The 23,361-nt window shown below is 37.7% G+C and overlaps 1 protein-coding gene across 7 annotated transcripts; it reads right to left on the bottom strand.

The window, feature by feature from the left end:
* Positions 1 to 4,123: 4,123 nt before the first annotated feature.
* On the bottom strand, positions 4,124 to 23,361 carry Pp4-19C (protein phosphatase 19C). 7 transcript variants are annotated; one of them, XM_045744672.2, is made up of 7 exons: positions 23,231 to 23,361; positions 19,661 to 19,847; positions 19,376 to 19,528; positions 14,940 to 15,113; positions 12,640 to 12,766; positions 11,025 to 11,214; positions 4,124 to 7,323 (listed from the first exon to the last, which is right to left on the bottom strand). In XM_045744672.2, the coding sequence occupies exons 2-7, from the start codon at positions 19,808 to 19,810 to the stop codon at positions 7,194 to 7,196; spliced, it is 924 nt and encodes a 307-aa protein (XP_045600628.1). In that variant the 5' UTR covers positions 19,811 to 19,847; positions 23,231 to 23,361; the 3' UTR covers positions 4,124 to 7,193. The 7 variants fall into 7 exon arrangements, with proteins under 7 accessions (XP_045600628.1, XP_045600625.1, XP_069185068.1 ...); XM_045744669.2 differs by having other exon boundaries at positions 23,152 to 23,232; XM_069328967.1 differs by lacking the exon at positions 23,231 to 23,361 and adding an exon at positions 23,060 to 23,084.

Below are 23,361 nucleotides of genomic sequence, written 5' to 3'. Positions count from 1 at the left end.
TCTAAATGCCACAGTAAATACTGAGCTAAATAAAGTCCATCTTTGGCTAACTGCCAACAAACTCACCCTTAACATTGACAAAACCTTCTATATTCTGTTTGGCAATAAATCCTCTAGTCTTATAAATCTCAAAATAAACAATACCCAAATTTGTAACAAATTAGATGGCAAATTCCTTGGCATTCTCATTGACCACAAGCTGAATTTCCAGGGACACATTCTAAATATATCAAAAAAAGTTTCAAAAACTGTGGGCATTCTTTCTAAGATCAGATATTATGTACCACGCCCTGCCCTGGTGACTCTCTATTACTCCCTTATCTATCCTTATCTCAACTATGGTATTTGTGCTTGGGGTTCTACTACCCAAAATCACTTACGTCCTCTAATTACCCAACACAAAGCCGCTATTAGAACAATATCCAACTCTGGCCCCAGACATCACTCGGTACCCCTACTCAAATCTCTTAATATGTTAGATATTAAGTCACTGCACATTCTCTCATGTGTATTATACATATATAAAACGCTAAACTATAATGCCAATCCTGATCTTAAAAGCTTCATAGAAGGTTGTAACAGAACCCATGAGCACCACACCAGAAATAAATACAGTTTTGATATTCCTAGAGTACGTCTTAATCAAACTAGAAATGCTCTGCAAATCAAGGGGCCCAGAATGTGGAATGACCTTCCCAACCATGTTAAAGACTGTACCTCTCTCAACCAGTTTAAGATAAAAACTAAACACTACCTAATAAATTCCCTGTAATCTACCTCACTCCTCTATTGTCAACCCATGTCTGTTATTTTCTTTTTTTTTTTTTTTTTTTTTTAATCAACACTGTTTGTCAACCTTTTGTATTTGTGCTGCTTTTTCAGTCATGTTCCCCCTTTTTTTTTATCTTTATTTGTATTTGTTCTCAACATCTTTTATTCTTTATGCTCAATTAGTATTAAGTTCTAGATATTAATGTTTTCTTGCCCGAAACGCATTGCGTAATAGTGGCTTTAGGCATTGTATGTACTAGCTCTATCTATATATCAATCCATTAATGTAACATCACTTGTATGTATATACCTTACCTGAATAAACATCTGAATCTGAATCTGAATCTGAATCTAACCCCCCGTAACTCTGATGCTCTTATTGGTCGCCCAGATAGTATCACAGTGAGCCCCTGGAAGAATGGCAAGCAGTTGGTATGGGACTACATGTGCATATCAACCTACATTGACTTCAGTGTTGCACAACCAGGTGGCGCTGCCACCCACAGGGAATCAGCCAAATCCCGTAAGTACATTATAAATACCGTAGTTGATTTTCGTAAACCAATGTTAAATATCACAAGAGAGCATAAATTGTAAACCCCAAATATTATTTACACGAATTTCCATGAGAGCAACCATCTCACTAGTGGCCTCAGCGAGATCAGGAAGTCAGCGGCTTGTTAAAATTCCTGATGAGTTTATCGAGCCGGATTTTGAATTTGCGCAATGCTTTGGCATTTACAGCTTAGGTGGATGGGCGGTTCCATGGAACAGGAACCCAATAGGGCGGTTCACCCTGTGGGTGAACAAGCAGGTTTTCAGTCCTACAGCCTTGTTGAGCTTGAAATCATTGCTCCTTGTTTGTTACATTTGACCTGTTGAAGAAGTTGTCTGGATCAACATCCTCCAAATTGTTCAGTATTTTAAGTTTCGATAAGATCCGCCCTGTCATGCTTGGTTTAGAGTGTTACCACAACCCAGTTCCCTGTGGCTCTCAACCGTTCCTGATACGAGAGTTAAGTCATGGAATTATTTTGGTTGCCCGGTGTTGTACTTTCTCCAATGAAGTTATGTCTTTCTGAAGATAAGGTCTTCATCCTTGGGGTACAATAATCCAAGTGCATGGGGGCGCATTCCTTAAATTCAAATGTTCGTGTGATTATTACTATTTTTTTTGCTGCAGCTCCCATCAGCTTTCAATGATGGCGAGTTCTGACACCTTTAAACATCTTCAATATTTTGTTTACTGAATAATCTTCCTACTTGTTTATCAACAAAAAAATGTAATCAGAAAGTATCATAAATATTGTATCCTTAATTTTCCTGTCTTATGTCAACACTTTGTTTTTTTAGTTCATTTCTTTTGCACCCCATACCCATCCTGTGGGCAGTAGTCGACCCCATACCCATCCTGTGGGCAGTAGTCGACCCCATACCCATCCTGTGGGCAGTAGTCGACCCCATACCCATCCTGTGGGCAGTAGTCGACCCCATACCCATCCTGTGGGCAGTATAGTCGACCCCATACCCATCCTGTGGGCAGTAGTCGACCCCATACCCATCCTGTGGGCAGTAGTCGACCCCATACCCATCCTGTGGGCAGTATAGTCGACCCCATACCCATCCTGTGGGCAGTAGTCGACCCCATACCCATTCTGTGGGCAGTAGTGCATTCCATAGTAGGGTGGTATTGAAGGTTAGAAGCATATTATGGACTCGGGGACTAAGCTCAAAAATTTATTTAGCATTTATGTATGTATCTACATATGCCAAAGTAGCATAATCGCACAGGTAATCTTCACAATTTCTTAATTTTGACATATGAAAAAAAAATCTTAATTATCTTTAGCTGGCTAAAATGCTGCACGTGATAGTTAGGGGCTTTTCTTCTTTTATTTATGCCTATAAAATAGAATGTCTGTCCAAGGTTGGAGGCCAGATGCTCAGGACTAGCTATAGCTTGACACTGATGGTAGATTCCCTAAATTTATTGAGCGAGACAAACAGCTGGGCGAGATCACAACCCACTTCTTGCTCAGAGTTTCAGCCCGTCCTCCAAAAATGGGGAGGTAAATGTAACAGCACAAATAAGTGCAATTATGTACTATTTATAGCAGTCAGGAATTGTACTTATTTTCACTTAGTACAGTATTAAATCGTAGTCAAATATATTGTGAATATTTGAGTTTACCTGAAAAGCTGAATAGAAAACCACGACCTCACCTAACCGTCTTAGTGTTTGAAGATAAGCATTTTATTGCTTCTTAACTACAATTAGTACTTAACCTATAGCTATATTGATATTACAGTTTTATAAAACTAGTAAAACAAAACTAAAACATATCAATAAATTGTAAAGTAACTCGGGATATTTTCAAATTTTGTATAAAATCTCTATTGTTTAATAAACTGAAAAAGAAATTCCTGATATTTAAAACTTGTGTACCTAAGTTAAATAAGTCAAATTAGCCAGGAGACCCAAGCACCCAGAAATTCAATCATCAGATAATAGTTACAGGTACCTCCACTTCAGAATACATTTGTGCCCAGTGTCCAAATTCTTCAAAGTGGAACACCTTAATCGACTGAGCTACATGGTTATAAGAATTGCAACCGGGAATTCATCCTGATTTACCACAGTTGGTGGTGGTTTGTTCATTTGATGCATCGCGCTATTGTGATTTGTGTATTCACCTAGTTGTGCCTGCGGGGGTTGAGCTCTGTTCTCTCGGCCCTCCTCTCAACTGTTACTAACTACTATTTCCCCGTCCCCCCCACACACCCTAGGAAGCAGCCCGTGACAGCTTACTAACTCCCAGGTACCTATTTACTGCTAGGTAACAGGGATATCATGATGAAAAAAACTCTGCCCATTGTTTCTCGCCGACGCCAGGAATCGAACCCAGGATCACGCGTCCAGTGTGCTGTTTAGTCAGCCACCGGCCCTGTCGGTATCTTTAAGTCAAACTGAACATTTTGGAAAATCTAGTCATACAGATCCATCGCGGAATTCAGAGATAACACCATCAATAGGTGTCCAAGAAATGTGTAAACACTTCATTCATAATGATGTGCTGCCCGAAATCTTAGAGAAGTATCCAAAATTTGCTTACTGTAGTTAATGCATGCACATGACTGTAAAGCTGATGCCCAGTTGGGTGGGTAATACTTATTCATAAGTATTATCTTTATATGTAATTCCATCCACAATGTTTGTACTCTGTATAGGTGATCTGCAGTGACTAGGTTGTTGAAGCCAATTCCATCCACAACCAAGAAAAAATGCTTACACTTAATAAGTTCTAAATAAAATAGAACAATGTAAAACATGGGTCTAAATAATATTATCAAAGAAAATAAATGTTTATTCATTCTACACAATGCAAATATTGAAGACTCCTGTAAGAGAATATACATAACTTTCACAAGGAAACTGACCTTGATTTGCTGTATACTTGTATACTATATACAAGAGTTTAATAATATGCACGAGATGCATAATCATGGCTGACAATGGTAGAGTCTGCAAATCTGTAATTGCACGGGAGCCCACATTATGAACAACGGCAAATATAATCTTGTTTCCCACATTTTCCACAAAGTTTGATGCATGCTGAACACTAAGAACTTGCAATGTAAAAAAATCCTGATCCATATGTACAGTCCATCTCATATCCATTGTAATGAGACAGCCAACAGGCTTTTCATAATTGGGGTATGTGAGCATTCATTTCTTTTGTACAATACACAACATTCAAATACTGGGTCATATTACAGAATGACCAAGGGTCAGATGATCCGGGCATCCAGTCAAGGGTTGGGGCAAGTGGTGTGGTGGCTATGGCTTTACAGAAGATCCCACAACTGAACCTCCAGCAGCAACAAGTTTCAATGATCTGATTAAATTCTACACCTACCTACATGCTATGTGCCTCGTCTCTTCTACACACTTTACTTTAAAAATTCAACACTTCACACAATGACTGCAATAAACCATCGTCAATAATCCACATGAAACAGGCAAAGACAATATATGTGAAGTTGTCTTGTCCAATCTTTTTTGTATCCTGACCAAAGACCTTCCCTATAAAATAAAATTACCAGAAGATCAAGAATCATCATGCTAGCATCACTAAACCTAGGAGACTTGCATTCTTTGTTATGCCATCTAAGTCACTATGTATCTAAAGCCTACATTACCGATTTTTCAAATTTGTGCTCGTTTCATTGCTACATACATGACATTCATATTTCCAATACAAAACTTGTTACACAATCCACTTCATTATGACATTATATCTATGTTTAATCAATTATTGCAAATTGTGCAGAATATGTTTGACGCTTAAAATATAATCAGTAAGTATCAAGGTTTAGATGTGCTTTTTTATATAAAAAGAATGATCAGGTTCATGACTATCATCATTATTATGACCTACAATTACTGTAACAAAATTTACTTTATAGCCAGCTATAATGACTACTACAATCACGTTAACAAGGTGAACAATAAATTTAAAATTTATACAAACATAGCACTATTTCATTAGCCAATTGAGTGCAGTTACAAAGATGGAATTTCTTCACTTCCACATGAACATATTTAACTAAAATTTGACAGGATTACACTATCTTAATATTACAATGCTAGTACACAAAGGCAGAATTAAAATGCCTAAATATGACCCTGCAATAGCATTCTTGTTTCACAAAAATATGTAACCATAATACATCATGGATTCATCCTGTGTGTTTACTTTTTAACTTTTCACCGTTTGCAAAGGACTATTTGCATTTGCAACTAAACAGTACTTAAATAATAGAAGCCATTCAGTGTACTATTTAAGCAGCAGTCACTTGGAAAAAAAAAAAATTGAAAGTACAGTATTAGTTACTACTGCATTTATAAACTCAGCAAATTTAATGCTAATTAGTGTATTTTAAATAAGAACACTAGGATAGGAACCAATTTTTCTAATTCAGATGGTGTTTTGACTAAATATCTAAAGGCTTTTGGTAATCACATTAGTAAATGATGTAGATACATTAATTTCTGAAGATCACTTACTATCAATATATATACAGTATTCTTGTAAACCGATGCTCTTCACACGTCCTCTCATGGACAAACTTTGCTATACTGGCTCGCATGTGGAATGTTCAGTTGCAAGTGCTTCACATCTCAAGGGCTTTAAATCATGTCGTTGACTAAATGGGTATTGATTACGATGAACAATGAGCTATGCTTCATTTACAGATGAAGATTAATCATGAAGTGATTACAGCAGATAAATATTACCATATAACCATATGGTTTATATACACACACGAGCTTTCATAATGGGTTCCCACAAGGTCATAAAAGGTTTGGTCCTTTGACAACAGTGCCACAATTTAATTTTATTCTTTACATATTTTAAGATGCGTATAATGGAAGCAAAACATTTATAATGTCTGATCTTCCTGCTAATGATTGCACACAACATTAACATTCATCATCACTTGTCCAGCAAGTTACTTAACCCAATGATCACCTTAAAGCAAAAAGGGTATTTCCCCTTTTACCTAATTTCACAGCATAAAAAAAAAGTTTAGATGGGAAATATTAGCTCATCAGGGTTAATTTTAAAATGTTCTCATTTCTAAAACTGACTTACATACAGATAAATAGAACAACTTTTTTCTTTTCAAGTTGCCACTAACCAGGCTGATCCAAGCCTTAGGTCCAAATGTTCCTTCTTTCCAGTGAGGCACAGCATTTCTTCTTGCTTTGACACCTTAACAGTTTATTTTTACCTTGGTCAGCTGCTGTTGGATATGTCCATTCAGTATACAAGAAACATTATGGTTCCAGCTATAATCAAAATTACTTTAGCACACATTTAATATAATTCCAAATGTGCAAAATATAACATCTGCCCCATACACAGTAATTAGTAGGAGCTCTGCCATAGTAATTGCACTAATGATATTTATGTTAAACATGCAAGACAACTTGCCAGGTCAAATGGCAACAGGAAACCCAACAGTGACGATATTTAGCTAAATTTGACTGCTTCACAAATAATGATCATACATGTACTTAAGAAACGAAGTTTAACTATTCCATTAGAGGATCCCAAAAAATGCCAGTACAGCACACCAATAATTCATTGAACACGGCAATTGACCAAAACAAGCAACCATTGGAATACAGTATTAATACATCAATGAATAATTTACAATGCATTGTGAAATGGAAATTCCAATAGCCATTTCTTGTATCCATGTTCATGTACAGTACATTCTCAAAATCCATTTTTGCTTCAGCATCCTCTAACTAGCAGAGCCCAGGTATAATTCAGGTTTACAACCACACACACACTGACCCATATACAAAAAATATTTTGTGGTACACCATAGTTCAATTATTTAATGTCATCCTAAAGGAAGTAGTCTGCTTGAGGTTTCTTTGCTGGAATTCCTCTACTCTCTTGGGGTGCTGCTTCAAATATGGTGAAATCTCGCTTTAGGTTTTCATCAAGCTCCAGGATGGCTGCTACGTTACCACATCTTAAAAGAATATAAATGCCATAATAAAAATGTATAAAAATACAAAAGTAAACAATTAAACCATGCATACATATCCTGCACTGTAAGAATATGTAGGAGTGGTAAAAGCTTTTGTCATACGGGTTAAGGTTTTACAAAACTTACAAAGAGGGACCCTCCATGGGATCAAGGACGGAACAACACGAGGAGAAATATTGGTAACACGAACCGCGAGAGAGAACCTTGCAAGCGAGACAAACATACAGAAAGGGGAAGGTGATGAAAGGGAACAGGGGCCCACAGAAGGGGCAATGGGCAAAGAATGACAAGTGAGAGCAAGGGTATTGTAGGGACCATGCAAAGTAGTGATCACGGCAATCCTGTAGAGACAGGTTGCGTTTCAATATACAGGCTCTGGATAGGAGTCGAACTAAAGGCACCAGAGCTGAGGCATAACCCAGTATGGGGAAGAACTTCAAGAAGACAAAGAGGCGAGGTAGGACAGCCATAATCGAGTTTAGACAGTACGAGAGAGGAATGTAAAGAGGAGTATGTGCCTATTAGCTCCCCAGAAAGTATGAGACAAGACCTTAACCCTCAAACCGGGAGGGGTCCAAATGGCTTTAACACCCACAGGAGCAAAAAAAAATCTTTCGTCTTATAAGTGTTCATTTTTGTTCCCTGATCACGGAAAAAATAACAAAAAAAATCGTTGTTGGCATATTTTAGCCGCAATAGGGTAGGGAAGTCTGGCAAAAAAAGGGGCGTTGACAGAACCTTCGCCAGACGAGGTCTACTCCGCCCGAGCTGTCAGGCGGCAGTTGCCAGAAATATATTATTACCTAATTACAGTATTTCAATGTCTGATTTTTTTTTTCAGTAATATTATTCAATAGTGTGAATTGTGATATATTTATATAATAAAATGTGTGAACCATTGCTGCACTCAAAATTATGGTGTGCATATTAGTGATTCAATTATTATGTTCATAAAACAATAAACAAATAGTTTTGCCGTTATTACACTATATACACAGGTTATATATAAGTACCTGCATGTTTTGCTCACCATAACGAACCACCAAGATGGTATTGAAAGTCAAAATGCAACGAGGAGTGACCACCACACACCTGCCAGCCACTCGCTGCCACTCCCTCCAACAACAACACCTCACTCGCCCTCATTCTCCTCCCACAATACTGTTTTTGCATTTATTCACTATACACAGATGTTATATATAAGTATTTACATGTTTTGTTCACCATAACTGTACATCTAAGCTTGTATGGTGAGTAAAGGCACAAAGACATAGCTACTCACACAGTCAGCTGGTGGCAGCCGCCCTCAAGGCCAGATGCACTAATATTTCTCCTACAACAATACTGTTTGTGGTGTTATTACGCTATATACACACATTATATATAAGTATCTACCTGTTTTATTCACCATACCTGTACCAAATAAGCTGGTATGGTGCGCAAAGACCATAGAGGCCATCAGTAAACAACATGACAAGTCGTGCAGACGATGCACCTCCCTTACCAAAATGGTGACTCCCAACCTACTCCTATTGCTGTTATTACACTCTATACACACGTTATATGTAAGTATTTACATTTGTGTTCACCATAGTGAACCACTAAGCTGGTATGGTGAGTGCAGTCAATAAAAGGTGGTCACACACAGTCAGAAGACGAAGCCACCACCCTCTCTCCCACAGCCTTACTCCTCCCTCCATGGAGCACAGAGCTAAATATCGCCACTATCCCGCTATTATCAGAATCCTGGTCAGTTTTATCAGTCAGGGGTCTTCTGTAATACTATCATCGCTAAATAATAGCATGAACATAATATATTATGGCATTTGTAGGCGATGCTGTGGTCACAAGCTGAACAGCAGTGCTGTGAGCTCATGCTGCGTGTGTCAGCCTTGGTGGCTAGCTGAGCACTGAAGCTCTCACACCTAGGAATGTTGGCCTGGATTATTTTTCTAGGTGGCATCTGGTAACTATTGGTCGTGGCTGCACTATAACTGCCCCTATCCCAGGCGGGGCGTTTAAATTATACCGCTAGATACGAAATCATATATACATGTGACTTGAACGGTTTCAGTTTTGTCACTGAAATCATATATATATGACTTGCGCGGTTTAAGGGGTTAAGGGCCATTAAGGGCCTCAGAGCATTCAACTCGGAGGTAAGAGAGATGGGGCAACCAAGACAAACAAGTGTCAAAGAATAACTCCAGAAGTTTAACAGAATCCTCATACAAAAGAAGATTACCATAAAGCAACAAATGGGGTCGAAGAACGACCTGTTTCCGAGTAAAGGTCATAGCACTAGTCTTAGTTGGAGAGAAGAAGCCATGATTGGTGGCCAGAACAAGAGCATCAACCAGAAGTTGAGCCGCCACTGGAGGAAAGGCGACCTTGACCTTGACATCACCTTGACAGCAGGGAGCAAAATCATTAACATGGAGAGCTGAGAAAATGCCAGAGGGAAGGAAGAAAGAAAGAAGCTCATTGAGGGCAACCAGAAAAAATATTCCTCAGAACACTACCCTGGTGTACACCTTCGTATTGCCAAAAAAGAGGTGGAGAGTGGTACCAAGCCTCACTAAAAGAACGACCAGAGAGGAAGCTTTGGTGGGAGAGAGATTACCACAAAGGCCAAAAGAATGGAGTTGGGACAGAATATGGTATCTCCAGGTGGTGTCATACATCTTTTCAAGGTAAAAAAGAACAGCAAAAACAGAGGTCTTCGCAGCAAAGGCAGTACGAATATAGACCAAGTTCACTAGGACATCAGTCGTGCTGCGACACTTGCGTAAGCAAATTTGAAAAGGGGGCGAGGTGGTGATAGTGTTTCAAGAACCACATTAGACAGACATTGACCATATGTTTAATAGAGTTTGGAAAGAATATTCAAGAATGGCAAAAAGTTAGCAGGCGGGGAAAATCAGAAAGGAGAAGTGGAGGGGAGGAAAAATGATACATTAAGAGGAAAAAGCAACCAGCAAAATTTTTGAAGACAGCAGCAGGAGCGTAAAGCTTCAAAAGGAATGAGGACAAGCTGTCCCACAGAGCATCACACTCCACCAGCCTCCCACCAAGCCTCCTCACGATGACATCAGCATGGAAAAGGAGAGGGATACACATTGGAAAGCATGATGTGCTTTCTCTGAGTGAGTGAGTGAGTGAGTGAGTGAGTGGGGGTGGGTGGGTGGGTGGGTGGGTGTGTGGGTGTGTGTGCGTACGCTCGAGAGTATGTGCATGTGTGTAAATTCAAATTACTGTATACTGGTTGTGGTACAAAAAACTACATTTTCACTTTTAGACTTTCCCCAGTAAGAATTTTGCTTATCCCTCTGGGGGTCCTTCCCACATAGTTCGGATAAGCGAGCTCATACAGTAATTTCTTTGTCAATCTCTGTGTATGAACCTTCAATTGTGAGCGCATGTCCAATACCAACAAGAGTTTTTTCCATTTCAATTTTGGATATACCTGCACTGTACAGGTATGAAGAAATATTTTGGATTTTTCTTTCTCTTGTATGGCTTTCTGGGACTTTGAAAGCTTTTCATAAATCTGAAGTCGACAAAAACCCTTCTCTCCTGTACTAGTACTACTATACTTGCATAGTTCCAAAACACTTACAAATGATTTTCAAAACCCATCAATTACAGTACTTGCTAACATTATGTTAATTGTTTTAACTTACCTGTAGCAATAATTTGGTGCAGACCACACTGTTAAAACAGTGTTGTTAAAGTGCCATTTATAGCCTTCCATCACTAACTGATGAGCACGACATATCATGTCAATGCCATTGGTGTCGTTGAACTGTGCTACCACATCCGAGCCAAAGAGGTAGCCTGCGCCTCGTGGACTCACACCCCACCCTTGTGTATCTGTCGTAAGAGCAGCAGCTTTACTAAATAGTTTTACTAAATAAAAATATTTACTAAATAAACATTAGCAGCACAGTATATTAAATTTGCTCAAACACAAGCCCAAACTCTCAATTTATTTACAATGCCTGTTACTTTAACCTTTCTAATGTTAGTACACTAAGTGCAGAATAGTTTTATAAACCTGCTAATTAAATAAAATTTATATTTGTAGAAAATGATGAAATGTAAACTGGAGGCCAAAATTACTTCTATTCACACCCAACACAGAAACGGTACACATTCTTAGTAGCACTTCCATAAATAGCACACGCGCGCACACACATACTGTATATGGTACTTGAAAAGCAACTACTGCAGTATTAATTTATATTACTACAAGTATATTAGTACGTAATCTAACTGAATATATAATATTACAAATTATAACTAACAAAATCTATGAGGTTCATCTAGTACAGTACATAGAAAAAATTCAAATTATTATCCATCAGCAACTTCTCACTAGTGGTACCATAAAATCATAAAGTACTGCAATGTAATCTGTACAGTCCTGCAATTAAGCAATATTTTTCCAATCAACAATCAAGGGGCCTGATATATACTTAACAGAAGAATTCTATCAGTATGAAATTGAGGGAATCCACTGAAAACTGGAAATTAGGCAATAACCCACAGTCCAACATGAGACGTCTCAGTAGTTGTGTGATGCAAGAGGCCTTATTTACCCAACTGGCCAACCAAAGGACTACCTACCAGCACCAAATCTGTACTCATTTACAAAACTAGGTTTACTTTGATAACTTGTGGGGAAGAGTTACAGTTGTCCCCTCCCCCCTTTACACCCATTGAGATGGTAGTGAACATACCATATCCCACCTTCATGTTCAAGATAAGAGATACATTTTGACAACAGTATTTTACTAGCAAACCCAAAAAAGGAAACCCCTGTACAGTACAGTAGTGTAACCTTGCATATTCATATCAACTACCTGATATTTCTCCACATCCAGAATATGCATAAGAGTACTGTACATCTCTCTTATTAGAAGCATTAACATACCAGGATTTTTTGTTTAATTTGAAACTAATTGTGCAGAGGGAACTTTTGAAGTGAAAAATATTTTAAGTGCTTTAATTACAATGTTATGGTAAAAAGGCGTACTGACCAATAGGGTCATATAACTGGTCTTAAATTATTGCACAGGACACACAGAACAACTTTTATCATAACCAGGTCTGAATTGTGACCATCTTTAACTAAACTTGTACCTACTGAGCATGTACAACAATGTAACTGATTATAATTAAGGAATGCACAACACAATCACAAATGAAAAATTTGCCAATTTACAAAAATATATAAAATAAAACAAAAAATAATTATACTAAATAAATAGTTATGTATTTAGAAAATATCTTTACCTTCAGGGTCAGACCATAAGAGATCACACATCGGGCCATCATGAGGTACTTCTTGTTTTCGATCAATAGTACGAATTTGGTCTAGCGTTTGGATACTTGGCGATAAACCACCATGTACACAAAATATCTGTTGAATAAAAAATATAAATACTGTAAAAGTAACATTGCCACATAAAACATGTATGCACACACAAATATGCTTGTTTCTTTAAGCCAAGTACATATACAAATGAATACTGTATTTCACAATGGGATACAAGTCAAGCCGATTTTAATTTGCACGGACATATTTTTCTTAGAATATGACAAAACAGATGCCTTTGCTAAGCTTGTAGTTTATAAACAAATTGCCGAATATGATTTTGGGTTACCAAACTGAAGAATAACCCTCCTCCCACTCCTAGTGACAATAGAGAAACCCATAGTTTACCCAATCAAATGCTAGTAATGGTAGAAACTGCATCCTGATTGGCATCCAGACTTCCCCACCAATCTGAACTGGTGGGGAAGGTGTTCATTGAACCAAGAGATTCATCAAAATGAGGTTACAGTAGTTGAACTGAGGTTCTTCTGTACAGTATAAGCATATATCTATATGTGCAAATGAAAACTTTTGTATAATATATAGCAATGTTTCAACCCATCCTCCTGCTTAGATAGTACTTTTTGTAACCATGTGGACCATTATACATATATAGATGTACAGTATTGGACAATTAAATAGTTGAATTTGGTACTACAGTATTCCCTTCATAGTCTGAAAAAATATACTGTAGTTAAAAAAAAATATTCCTAGGACTAGTATAGCACATATGTACTATACTAGACCTCGGATAGCATGTATTAGGCCTAGGAAGGTGAGGTTAAGTTTTCTTTGCATCATCAGTACAAAACTCTTCCGTTTGGACAAATTCAATAGTACCAATTTCTACTTTCTTATTGCCTTTTATGTCAATATATGTATGATGGTCCTCACCATTACTGTAAGTACTACCTAAACAGGAGGATGGGTTGAATGTTCATACTCTAATATAATAAGCGAGTGCAAAAAACTAAACTAATAGTGTGTGAAACTGTGCAAATAAATGTTGGAGTTACTGTGCCATGGCAACTCTGTCACTAGCCACCCAGTGACCACAGCTTGCCACAGTGCGACTTGCCCACCAAATCCACAGGACTTCTCTGAGATACAGTAATTTTAAAACTATTCCCTAGAGCACAGGTGGGAAGATACATAATTTATACTTGGGAAAATATTCGAAGGACCCATTCCAAATCTACACACAGAAATAACACCACATTAGGCCAGAAGGCATGGCAGGATGTGCAAAATAGCCCCACTGAAAGGCAGAGGTGTAATAAAAATGCTTAGAGAGAACTCAATCAACATCAAAGCCTCGACACCTTCCAACACATTTCCTCTACACATATGGGACATAACCGACCAACTTCTTTCTTATGTCAGGCTGCTAGAAGCTGCACTGCAGAATTTGGTTGATCAGTCCAGAAACCAGGAGGCCTAGTCAGAGACTGGGCTGTGGGAACATTGATCCTCAAAATTATCAACAGGTAGGTAGATGCTACATCTATATACATACTGTGGTTTGTGGTTTAGAGACTTTACAGATATTGTATTCATGTTCAGTGGACGATAAACTGTTAAAAGAAAAATGAATATTTTTAGCAAATTTTTTGTTGTGCACCGATATAGCCCACACAGTTTGGGGGTTAGTCCTTTTTTCTTTAATGTTCATATCTGCTCCAAATTACTGCTTCCTCCTTGAAAAATAATACCGACAAATTTAGTAAAACCATGTCGCCTTTTGTAGCTAAAAATAATTTGTATATTGAAATACAACAGACTACAAATGTTGTAAACTTTCCAGAATACAAATTAACTACACAATTATTGAATTATTGTTCAATTATTTATAATGTGCCCCTAATATTTTGCAGCTTGAAGTGATGTACTGTGCAACCCCATCCAGCAAGTTGCCATATGTAGACTCCCCATATCATTCAATCATACATCATTTATCAATCACTCCATGCATAATACATTTATTTTCTTTATCTCAAATTTGCCCCATTCCGGATATATTCTCAAAAATTTAAAATTAAAAGGGATATAGAGTACAATAATAAAATTAAATTTGTTAAATTTTGTCGATTCAAGAGAATTGGACTATTTCATAGAATGGAGATGAAGGGTACCCAGGATACATAACAGCACAGGTGGCTAACTAATCACACTTAGTATCATACACACACATCCCCCCGACAGTAGTAAGAACACTCACCTTTCCGTCAATAATAGCTGATAATGAGAGGTAATCAAAAATTTCTGTGCAATACCGCCAAACTGTGATAGAACCATATTTTCTTAGACATTCATCATAAAAGCCATAAACTTGAGTTATTTGTCTCGATTCATGATTACCTCTAATCAACGTTATTCTGTCAGGATATCGTACCTATAAGGGTGAAAATGAATTATAAAGAAAGAAATTAATTTACATGTATATACTATTTAAGATTAAGATTAATTTACATGTATATACAATATACAGATTGGAAATACAGGTACAGTGTAGTATAATTCATTTCATAATATTTTATGAAGACAACACCCTAAAACTACTAAATGTATACAATAATAGATATCTACAATCAATGATATACCAAGGAATTTAAATAATATACTGTAAATGAATTATAAAAGTATATCAATACATACATCAAAGAGGTAACACGACCAAATTATCCTTCTTTAATAAAGAATTGAAGACAGTAAGGAAGGTGAAGGTAGTTTGATATAGTGACCAGTGACCACCACACTTACAATAAAGTCTAGACACACCACTAACTAGCTCGCTAGCCTACAAATAAAGTAACACTATTTAAGAGGAAGTGGTTGTTGTGAATTATTTGAACAACAATAAAGTACAGTATGTCTACCAGAAATTTGAAGTGGTAAAAACTTTTAAAATAAAGTTAAATCAATTATGATATGAACATTACATAAAATTTGATTGAGAAACTTGGAGTGAACAATATGAAAGGAAATGGAGAATAGAGCCAGTGAAGAGTAGTGGTGCCATAGAGACAGAGAACACTATAAGAACAGCAGAGGCCCACAGTTGTTCAATATAAGAAATATTGCCAGAACAAAAGTGGAAGTCTTCAAGAAAAAACTGGACAGTTTTCTCCAAGAAGTACTGGACCAACCCAGTTATAGTGGATATGTGGGCGTGCAGGCTACTCCAAGCAACAGCCTGTTGAACCAAACTCAAAAGTCAAGCCTGGCCCCAAGCCAGGCTTGAGAAGAACTCCCAGAACCAGGGTACAGCCCAGGGTAATTAACCAAGAGAATGCTTTAGTCATCAATTTGAATTAGCCTTTTATAATGGGAATTTAATACAGTACATGGAGTCTCCACCCCCGGTGGAGGCGGAGACAAATAGCAAAATGTTTCTTTCACCCTGATGCCCCTGTTACCTAGCAGTAAATAGGTACCTGGAAGTTAGACAGCTGCTACGGGCTGCTTCCTGGGGGTTGTGTAGCAAAAAGGAGGCCTGGTCGAGGACCGGGCCGTGGGGACGCTAAGCCCCAAAATTATCTCAAGATAACCTCAAGATGGATTATGTGGGAAAATGTGATCCATGAAAATAATTTGTACATTACATACACATAATGTACTGTTTATGCAACTCCTGGCCTGCACGGGTGGCTTAGTCTTTAAGTCCGGCAGAACTGCTTTTACCGACAGAAGGGGCGAGGGCGTGCCTCTGGCGCCTTAAAACCAGCTGCTCCGGGTAGATGGGATTCGATAGCCTGGAAAGGCAGCCCATCTAGGGGAAGGAAAACCCTGATTTTAAACCTCCGCTGCCTTGCGGCCATACCCCTTTTTTGGGAAAGGCTTCAGGAGTCAACCTCGAGGAAAAATCTGGAGTTGGAGCCCCTAAGGCAGTTCATTGTTGACGTCTACCTCGTTCTGGCAGCTCCTGCGACGTTGTTGGAACCATGTGTATTGGCATTTGCCTTTCTATTGGATAATTTCAGCAACGTGAAGAGGGGGGGGGGGGGGGGGGGGGGTGCCTGCTGCATGGGTAACAGCTTCTCCTCCATATCTACCTACCCAGGCTTTGCGCCCTGTCAGGGCGCAACTCCATAGTCTTCCGAGACTGACGGATGCCTACTACTACCGTTTATGCAATATTTTTAATTTATTAGCAATACAAAAACTTTCTTTAATGCTGTACAGAGAAGCATTGAAGTTTATCAACAACACCTATGACAATTTATTCTTGAATAAACAAAAAGTAAATTCTCATTAGTTGTTTTAAGCACAGCTAAATTTATTAACAATTTATTGAAAATCATGACAATTTTGGTATCTATATATCTATTTGGTATCTATTTGAAGAAAAAGTAGACAAGAATTAACCATATTAAACTTTAAAACATTATCTTAATTTAATAAATTAATTATTGCAGCATGTACAAAATGGAATAATATCCCTGCATGTAAAAACCAAGAGTCCACATTATAGTATTGTTTGTCAGCAGTTACCTTTACAAATTCTGGCACATTACAAATGTTGAGGGTTCATAAGTTTTAAGTAATGTACATTAATTATTTACACATAGTAAAGATACCTGTATTCACATGTCTGGGATTATTATTATACTATATGTAAGTCAGTACAAAATGGTATTACTCCCACCAAGTTCAGAGGCAACCAGTGGGATTAACCCTCATGACTTTCAATATAGGAAGGCTTTGGATCACATTACTTATAAAAACTTCATTCACTTTCAGGAGTTTGAGTACTTAGGCAAGTATTACTCATCATGGTAGAGGAAAAATATATGCAATTTCAACTCGTTATCCTAAAAGATTACTGAAATTAAGTAATGTGTGGTTACACCTCCATTCTAAGAGATGACAGAGGAACTATGCTCAAGATGAGAAACAGCACAAGAGGCCTTGGATAAAAAATAAAGCCACAAATGACCTTTATGACAAAAGCTTCAGTGAAAGTAATATCTAGAAGGAATAGGCTAGGAAATGAGATTACCAGTTTCCTTGAGGGTCCATTAACAGTAGTGTATTTTGTCAGGTCAGCTAGGCTGTATGTATTTAAAGCATGCAGATTACACAATCTGGCCGAGTTGCCTGGAAGGTCTCGCCAAGTTCATTCTTGTCTCCAAATGTTTGTTCCAATATTTCTTATACAGTACTGGTATTTGCATGTCTGAGGTTGATGTCTGTTTACAGTCTAATTGTGCTTTTGCCACTCTTTCCTCTACACTTTTCTACCATCTCTCACTCCGGTATTACCAATAAAAACTTCATTTACTTTCAGGAATTTTTGAGTACTGGAGCTTGACTCCAGTACATGTACACCCATTTATCATGTGTATATTATGAGATTTCGTTTTCACTTATAAAGTACTCCAGAAAGTACTATTTAGTGCTTGGGGCAGTTTTGGCAATTTAATTGCCTGAAGATTCCTAGAGGGAAAACAGAATGTAAAAACAATATTCCATTTTAAGAGAACAGTGTTTTGAATATCATTATTCCTAGATCTTTTATTTGGGTCACTTTCATGAAAAGATCTGAATACTATATTCTTTATCACATTTAAAGCCTTTTTCATACCAAAATAATTGGAATATGTCACTGCTGAACATGCTTTCTGTTGCCCATTGGAAGACTAAATATGATTAATTTGTCCAGGTTTTCCACAAATATTTTAAGGCTGATTTTAGAGTTATCAGAGAAAAGATGTTGCATGTTGTAATGATGTGAAAGATATTCACAGGATGCATTCCTGGCTATTTCTACTATGAGGATTAGAAAGAAAAATTGCCAGTTCTGTACCTCATAGGATAGAGCTTATTTCTGGACTAGGGCTTTATTTTATTTTATTATAGCATTTTGCAATAGATTTGTGATTATGCAATAGACAAGCCAAAGCTGACCACTTGCATAGATAGGAATATCATAGATTACATAGAGGTTATTGTTGCATAGAGGACAATAACAAAGAAATCCTAAATATATGGCACACTAATACAGATGACTTGTCAAAGCAGACAAACTCAAAGGACAGAAGACAAAGCCAGCTATAACAGCAGTAGCATAAACTAAAATAAATAATCACTAGTGCAATATTTTCTAGATTATAAAGATAGCATGTAAGAGAAAGACAGCAACTGGGAGGAGAATGAGTGGAAATTCTTGTCAAAATATTGTAAAAATTTGGAAGAGATTGCTATTGAGGAGGAAATACGTAGAATGATTAAAATGGTTTCACTTTAAGTGAATAAAGTGAAAAAAAAAAGTGTTATCATTGGACAGGCAAAGATTGGAGGTACAAAGGACAAGTGATATCCTAATGTACAAACATGTTCTGCATACAGTATACATACCAACACCAAGCACTAATAAAATGTGATTAAAGTCTTAATTAAAGTCTTAATTATCTTACTAGTTAATATACATGCATTTAACCTTTACATGGGGCAATAAGATTCTAAAAAATTAATAAAGCCAAATACTAAATCAACAAATCATATGATCAATACTTGTATAGTACAGTACTGTACTGTACATGATTTTCTTACAAATATACAGCATATTTACAATATTCTAAAGAAAAATTGATAAAAATAAAAGCCAAGATTAACCAAGAAACCAAGACCTAAATCTTCATTTGATAGGCTTACCTTTAACGCTAAAAGGAGCAGAAAAGTCTCTACACTGTAGAAACCTCTGTCGACAAAGTCTCCCATAAAGAGATAGTTAGTATCCGGTACGTCTCCTCCAACCTTAAACAATTCTTTCAGATCATAAAACTGGCCATGAATATCCCCACATACCTGAAATGTCAAATAAATTTTGTGTGAAACGTTTAACTAAACAAAACCTACACAGGAACCACACACTTGCATGCGCACACACTAAAAACTGAATAATAATTAATAGAAAGGCTGAACCTTCTTTCAACTCACCGTAACAGGCGAGTCGACTCTCTGTACATTGCTTTCTTCTACAAGAATTTCTCTGGCCTTGGCACAAAGAGCTTTAACTTCTGCCTCCTTTATGACCTCACACCGCCGCAGCTGCTCAATCTGGCGGTCAAGGTCACTGCAGTCTCCCATTGCGTCCTTTCCACCAGGAGACTTTGTTTTAGCTTCCCTGTGAAGTGACAACAACCACACATGTAATACATTTACAACAGAGTACTGTATAAGCTAGAATAGTATAAAAAAAAAAATAAACTTAGGCACTAGCTACCATGTAATTCTAAGGCAGAATGAAACCCCGAAGACTTTAGACTGAAGAATTATAAGTACAATACAAATTCCAAGAATTATCATGTTACATATATTTTATTCCATTTTATGTAATCAGGTGCATCTACTTTCAGTAACTTCGTTTCATGATAATACATCTGTTGACATTCCTAACTTAAAATGATCTCTTCTTTACCAGCCATTAATGGCAATTTTAAATGGTTTTAATCAACTTATGACAAAACATTAATTCACTGCAACCTCCATATAAAGAACTATGACAAATTTACTTTTTCCCCATCAAAACGCTGCTCCTCTTGGATTCAGATGTACAGTATAACTATACCAAATAGCACTTGGAAGAGATAAGATGACAAGGAGCTGGGATATGAGGACCAATAACCATCAGGGGTTGAATGGTGACTTTGCAAGTGAGGCTGTCTCTGAATTGAACAGTCCAAGTGAACAACTATATAATAATAATAAATAAAATTAAACACTATAATAACTTTTAGTCATTACAGTGGAATCCCACTCATATGAAGTTCAAATACAGAGGACAGAATTGGTTCAGGTCTTAAGTTTGTAAATGGTTGCAATGGAAATTAACTTAACACTTTTTCACAGGCAAGACGCAGTATGGCGTAAAAAATCTATTAGACGAATGTGCAGGAACGACGCATCGGTGGGTCAAAAAATAAAAAAAAGTTTGCCTGCTTTCAGCTTGGCTGCAGGTGGGGCGTGCCGCAGTTTAGGAAATTATATGCATATACTCATGTAGGGAATTTTATTGCAAACACATTGATACCAAAATGAAAAACCTAGGATGAGAATTGACGTGACAAAATTTAAAAAAAAAAGTGAAAACCAAAATTAAAAACCGCGCGTTCCCGTGGAATGCCAGGCCCACCTTGAGGTGGTCTGGCGCTCGCTCGCCCAAAGTGCGAAAGAGTTAAAATATTGTTCTGTAAATACAGTACTGTACTGTATAAATGTCTTGTGTTCATTCAAGCTGGTGTCCAATATGCAGTACAGTATGTATGTATTTATACACACACATACATGCATGCATGCATGCATGCATAGAGCTCAATTGGCTTGGGAATCTGTACACCAGTCAATTGACAGTCGAGAGGCAAAACCAAAGAACCGAAGCTCAACCCCCCACAAGCACAACTAGACGAGTACATGGTATTCACACTCTTACACCCCAGTCAGACCACAATGAAATCACAATGGCATGATATATCAATGTAAATCATTTTGAGACAATGGAGAACTCACGACCTGGCGATTCTCCGATACTGTACCTGCCTTAACTGCTCAGTTACAGTGATACAGTACAAAAGTTGACCAACTCTAGTGAATCCTCTGGGAAGTGCTGGAAGCCTCAAAATGGGGCCTCCAAAGGGACCCAGATGATGGGACCCATCTGAGTCCCTTTACCCCCTTCCCTGGGGGAGAAGGGACCCAGATGCAACCAAGTAACCCTTCTATATATAAATTAAAAGTCTGTTGGATGCCAGACAGGAAAGAGGGACAGAAGGGGAAAAAAGAAGGGCAAAAGAGGGGAGGAGTAAGATGAAGGGGAGGGAAGAAGGGGGATGCGAGGAGAGGGGGGGGGGGTGATGTTAGGTGGGGAAGACTATCGTGGGCACCGATGGTTATCCCTTCTAACACATTATACAATGAAGATTTAAAATTTACATTTTTAATCTTGCTTTTAATATCTAAAAAATATTTTCTTTTCATAGTATAAAAAGATTTACTTAATTCATTAAAAAATAAAATATAAATTCTTTATACCAAATTCATTCCTTGTTGGATAAGGTAAGGGAATTATCAAGAGAATGTAGCATGCCTGTATACTTACCATATTAACCCTAGGAAAAGATACAAAAGACTACCTTGAGGTTATCTCGAGATGATTTCGGGGCTTATTGTCCCCGCGGCCTGGTCCTCGACCAGGCCTCCACCCCCAGGAAGCAGCCCATGAAAGCTGACTAACTCCCAGGTACCTATTTACTGCTAGGTAACAGGGGCATCAGGGTGAAAAACTCTGCCCATTGTTTCTCGCCGGCGCCCGGGATCAAACCAGGGACCACAGAATCAGGCGTCCAGTGTTCTGTTCGCTCAGCCTCCCTCAATGCTCAAATACAATAAGCGAACTGTGCTCAACCACTTAGACCACCAAGAATCAGTACAGCAGTTGCTGTACCAACCAATCTAAGCAACTCGAACTTGTAAATGAGGTGTTAAAAACAAAGGGGGTTAAGGCTACAGATCTGTTTAAAGCACACTTTGCAAAATTAATTTCAAACTCAATTGAACCTATTAGGAATATTAAACACACAATCCAGCATGGTCATTATTAGTACCCTGTATACACAATTCCCAGAGGCAAGTCAGTAACGCTGCACAGGGTAAGAAAAAATATATAAATTTCATATTTTCGTAGTTAGATTCATTTAACAAAAAGAGTAGCGCAGATCAAAATAATGAGACCCTTTTCAAATTCAAAATTCCAATTCTTTATTCAGGAAAAGTGCATACATAGTTGATTTACAAACAAAAGTTGGATTTATAAATAGAGCTAGTACATAAAACACCTAAAGCCACTAATACGCATACCGTTTCGGGCAAGAAACGACATTTAACACTAGTCGGTCTTGCAAACAATTATTAAATACAAAATGAACTATAAAATACAACAATGGCAAAAACAAATGGGCCATTAAATGCCAAAGCAAGTCTAGGTATCCTAAAACTGCACACGGTGCACTGTAGTAAACACTTCACACATTAACAAACTAATGTGAAATTCTGGCTTAACAGCTGCAATTCAACACTGATTCACCGACGACTGTAAACCTGACAATTTCCCTGTATGGATCCAGTAAACCTTCCTTTGGTGATGGGACTAATGAAAACATTTACCCTCACAAAGGACGAACTACAAAACAGTCACCCTCGGCATTCCCCCTGGGAACTTTGTGGGTGCGAGTAAACTCCTGTTCTTATAACCAGTTAGACACTTGTGTAGCAGTGCGAGAGCTGTGCGGTGGCCGTGACAGCGTGTGGGAGCTCCAGGAGACCACGGCCGAGCTTACTCACACGGGAACTTTTAACCAAGAGCAAGGAAGTAAGATAAGCACAGCTTCACAATACTCCTCTCAGCCATTTGGCCTTGCTGCTGCTATAGTTACCAAAGCATTAGCGTAATCGTTCTTAAAGCTACAGAGCAGACTTTAAAGTGTGCAGCACACGAAGATAACTGCGCCTCACCTTGCAATATACTTTCAATATTACAAAATTTTCTACTCGAAGCGTTTTCCTTGTAGCTTGGCAAATCTGGTCTGTCAAAACACTGAATGAGGATTAAAAGCTTTAAAATTGTATGTAATAAATTCTTATTT

The sequence above is a fragment of the Procambarus clarkii genome, chromosome 22 (assembly GCF_040958095.1).
Source record: "Procambarus clarkii isolate CNS0578487 chromosome 22, FALCON_Pclarkii_2.0, whole genome shotgun sequence".
Lineage (NCBI taxonomy): Eukaryota > Metazoa > Arthropoda > Malacostraca > Decapoda > Cambaridae > Procambarus > Procambarus clarkii.
The sequence above is the reverse complement of the archived record's forward strand: the minus strand, read 5'-3'. Positions and strand labels throughout refer to the sequence as shown.

Bases quoted from the DNA above. Each gene is read 5' to 3' on its own strand.
- Pp4-19C (XM_045744669.2), bottom strand. The intron at 19,529-19,660 runs GTGAGTTGAAAG...TTGACATTTCAG, and splicing joins GAGTCGACTCGCCTGTTACG to GTATGTGGGGATATTCATGG. The intron at 7,324-11,024 runs GTAAGTTAAAAC...TATTCTTTTAAG, and splicing joins GCACCAAATTATTGCTACAG to ATGTGGTAACGTAGCAGCCA.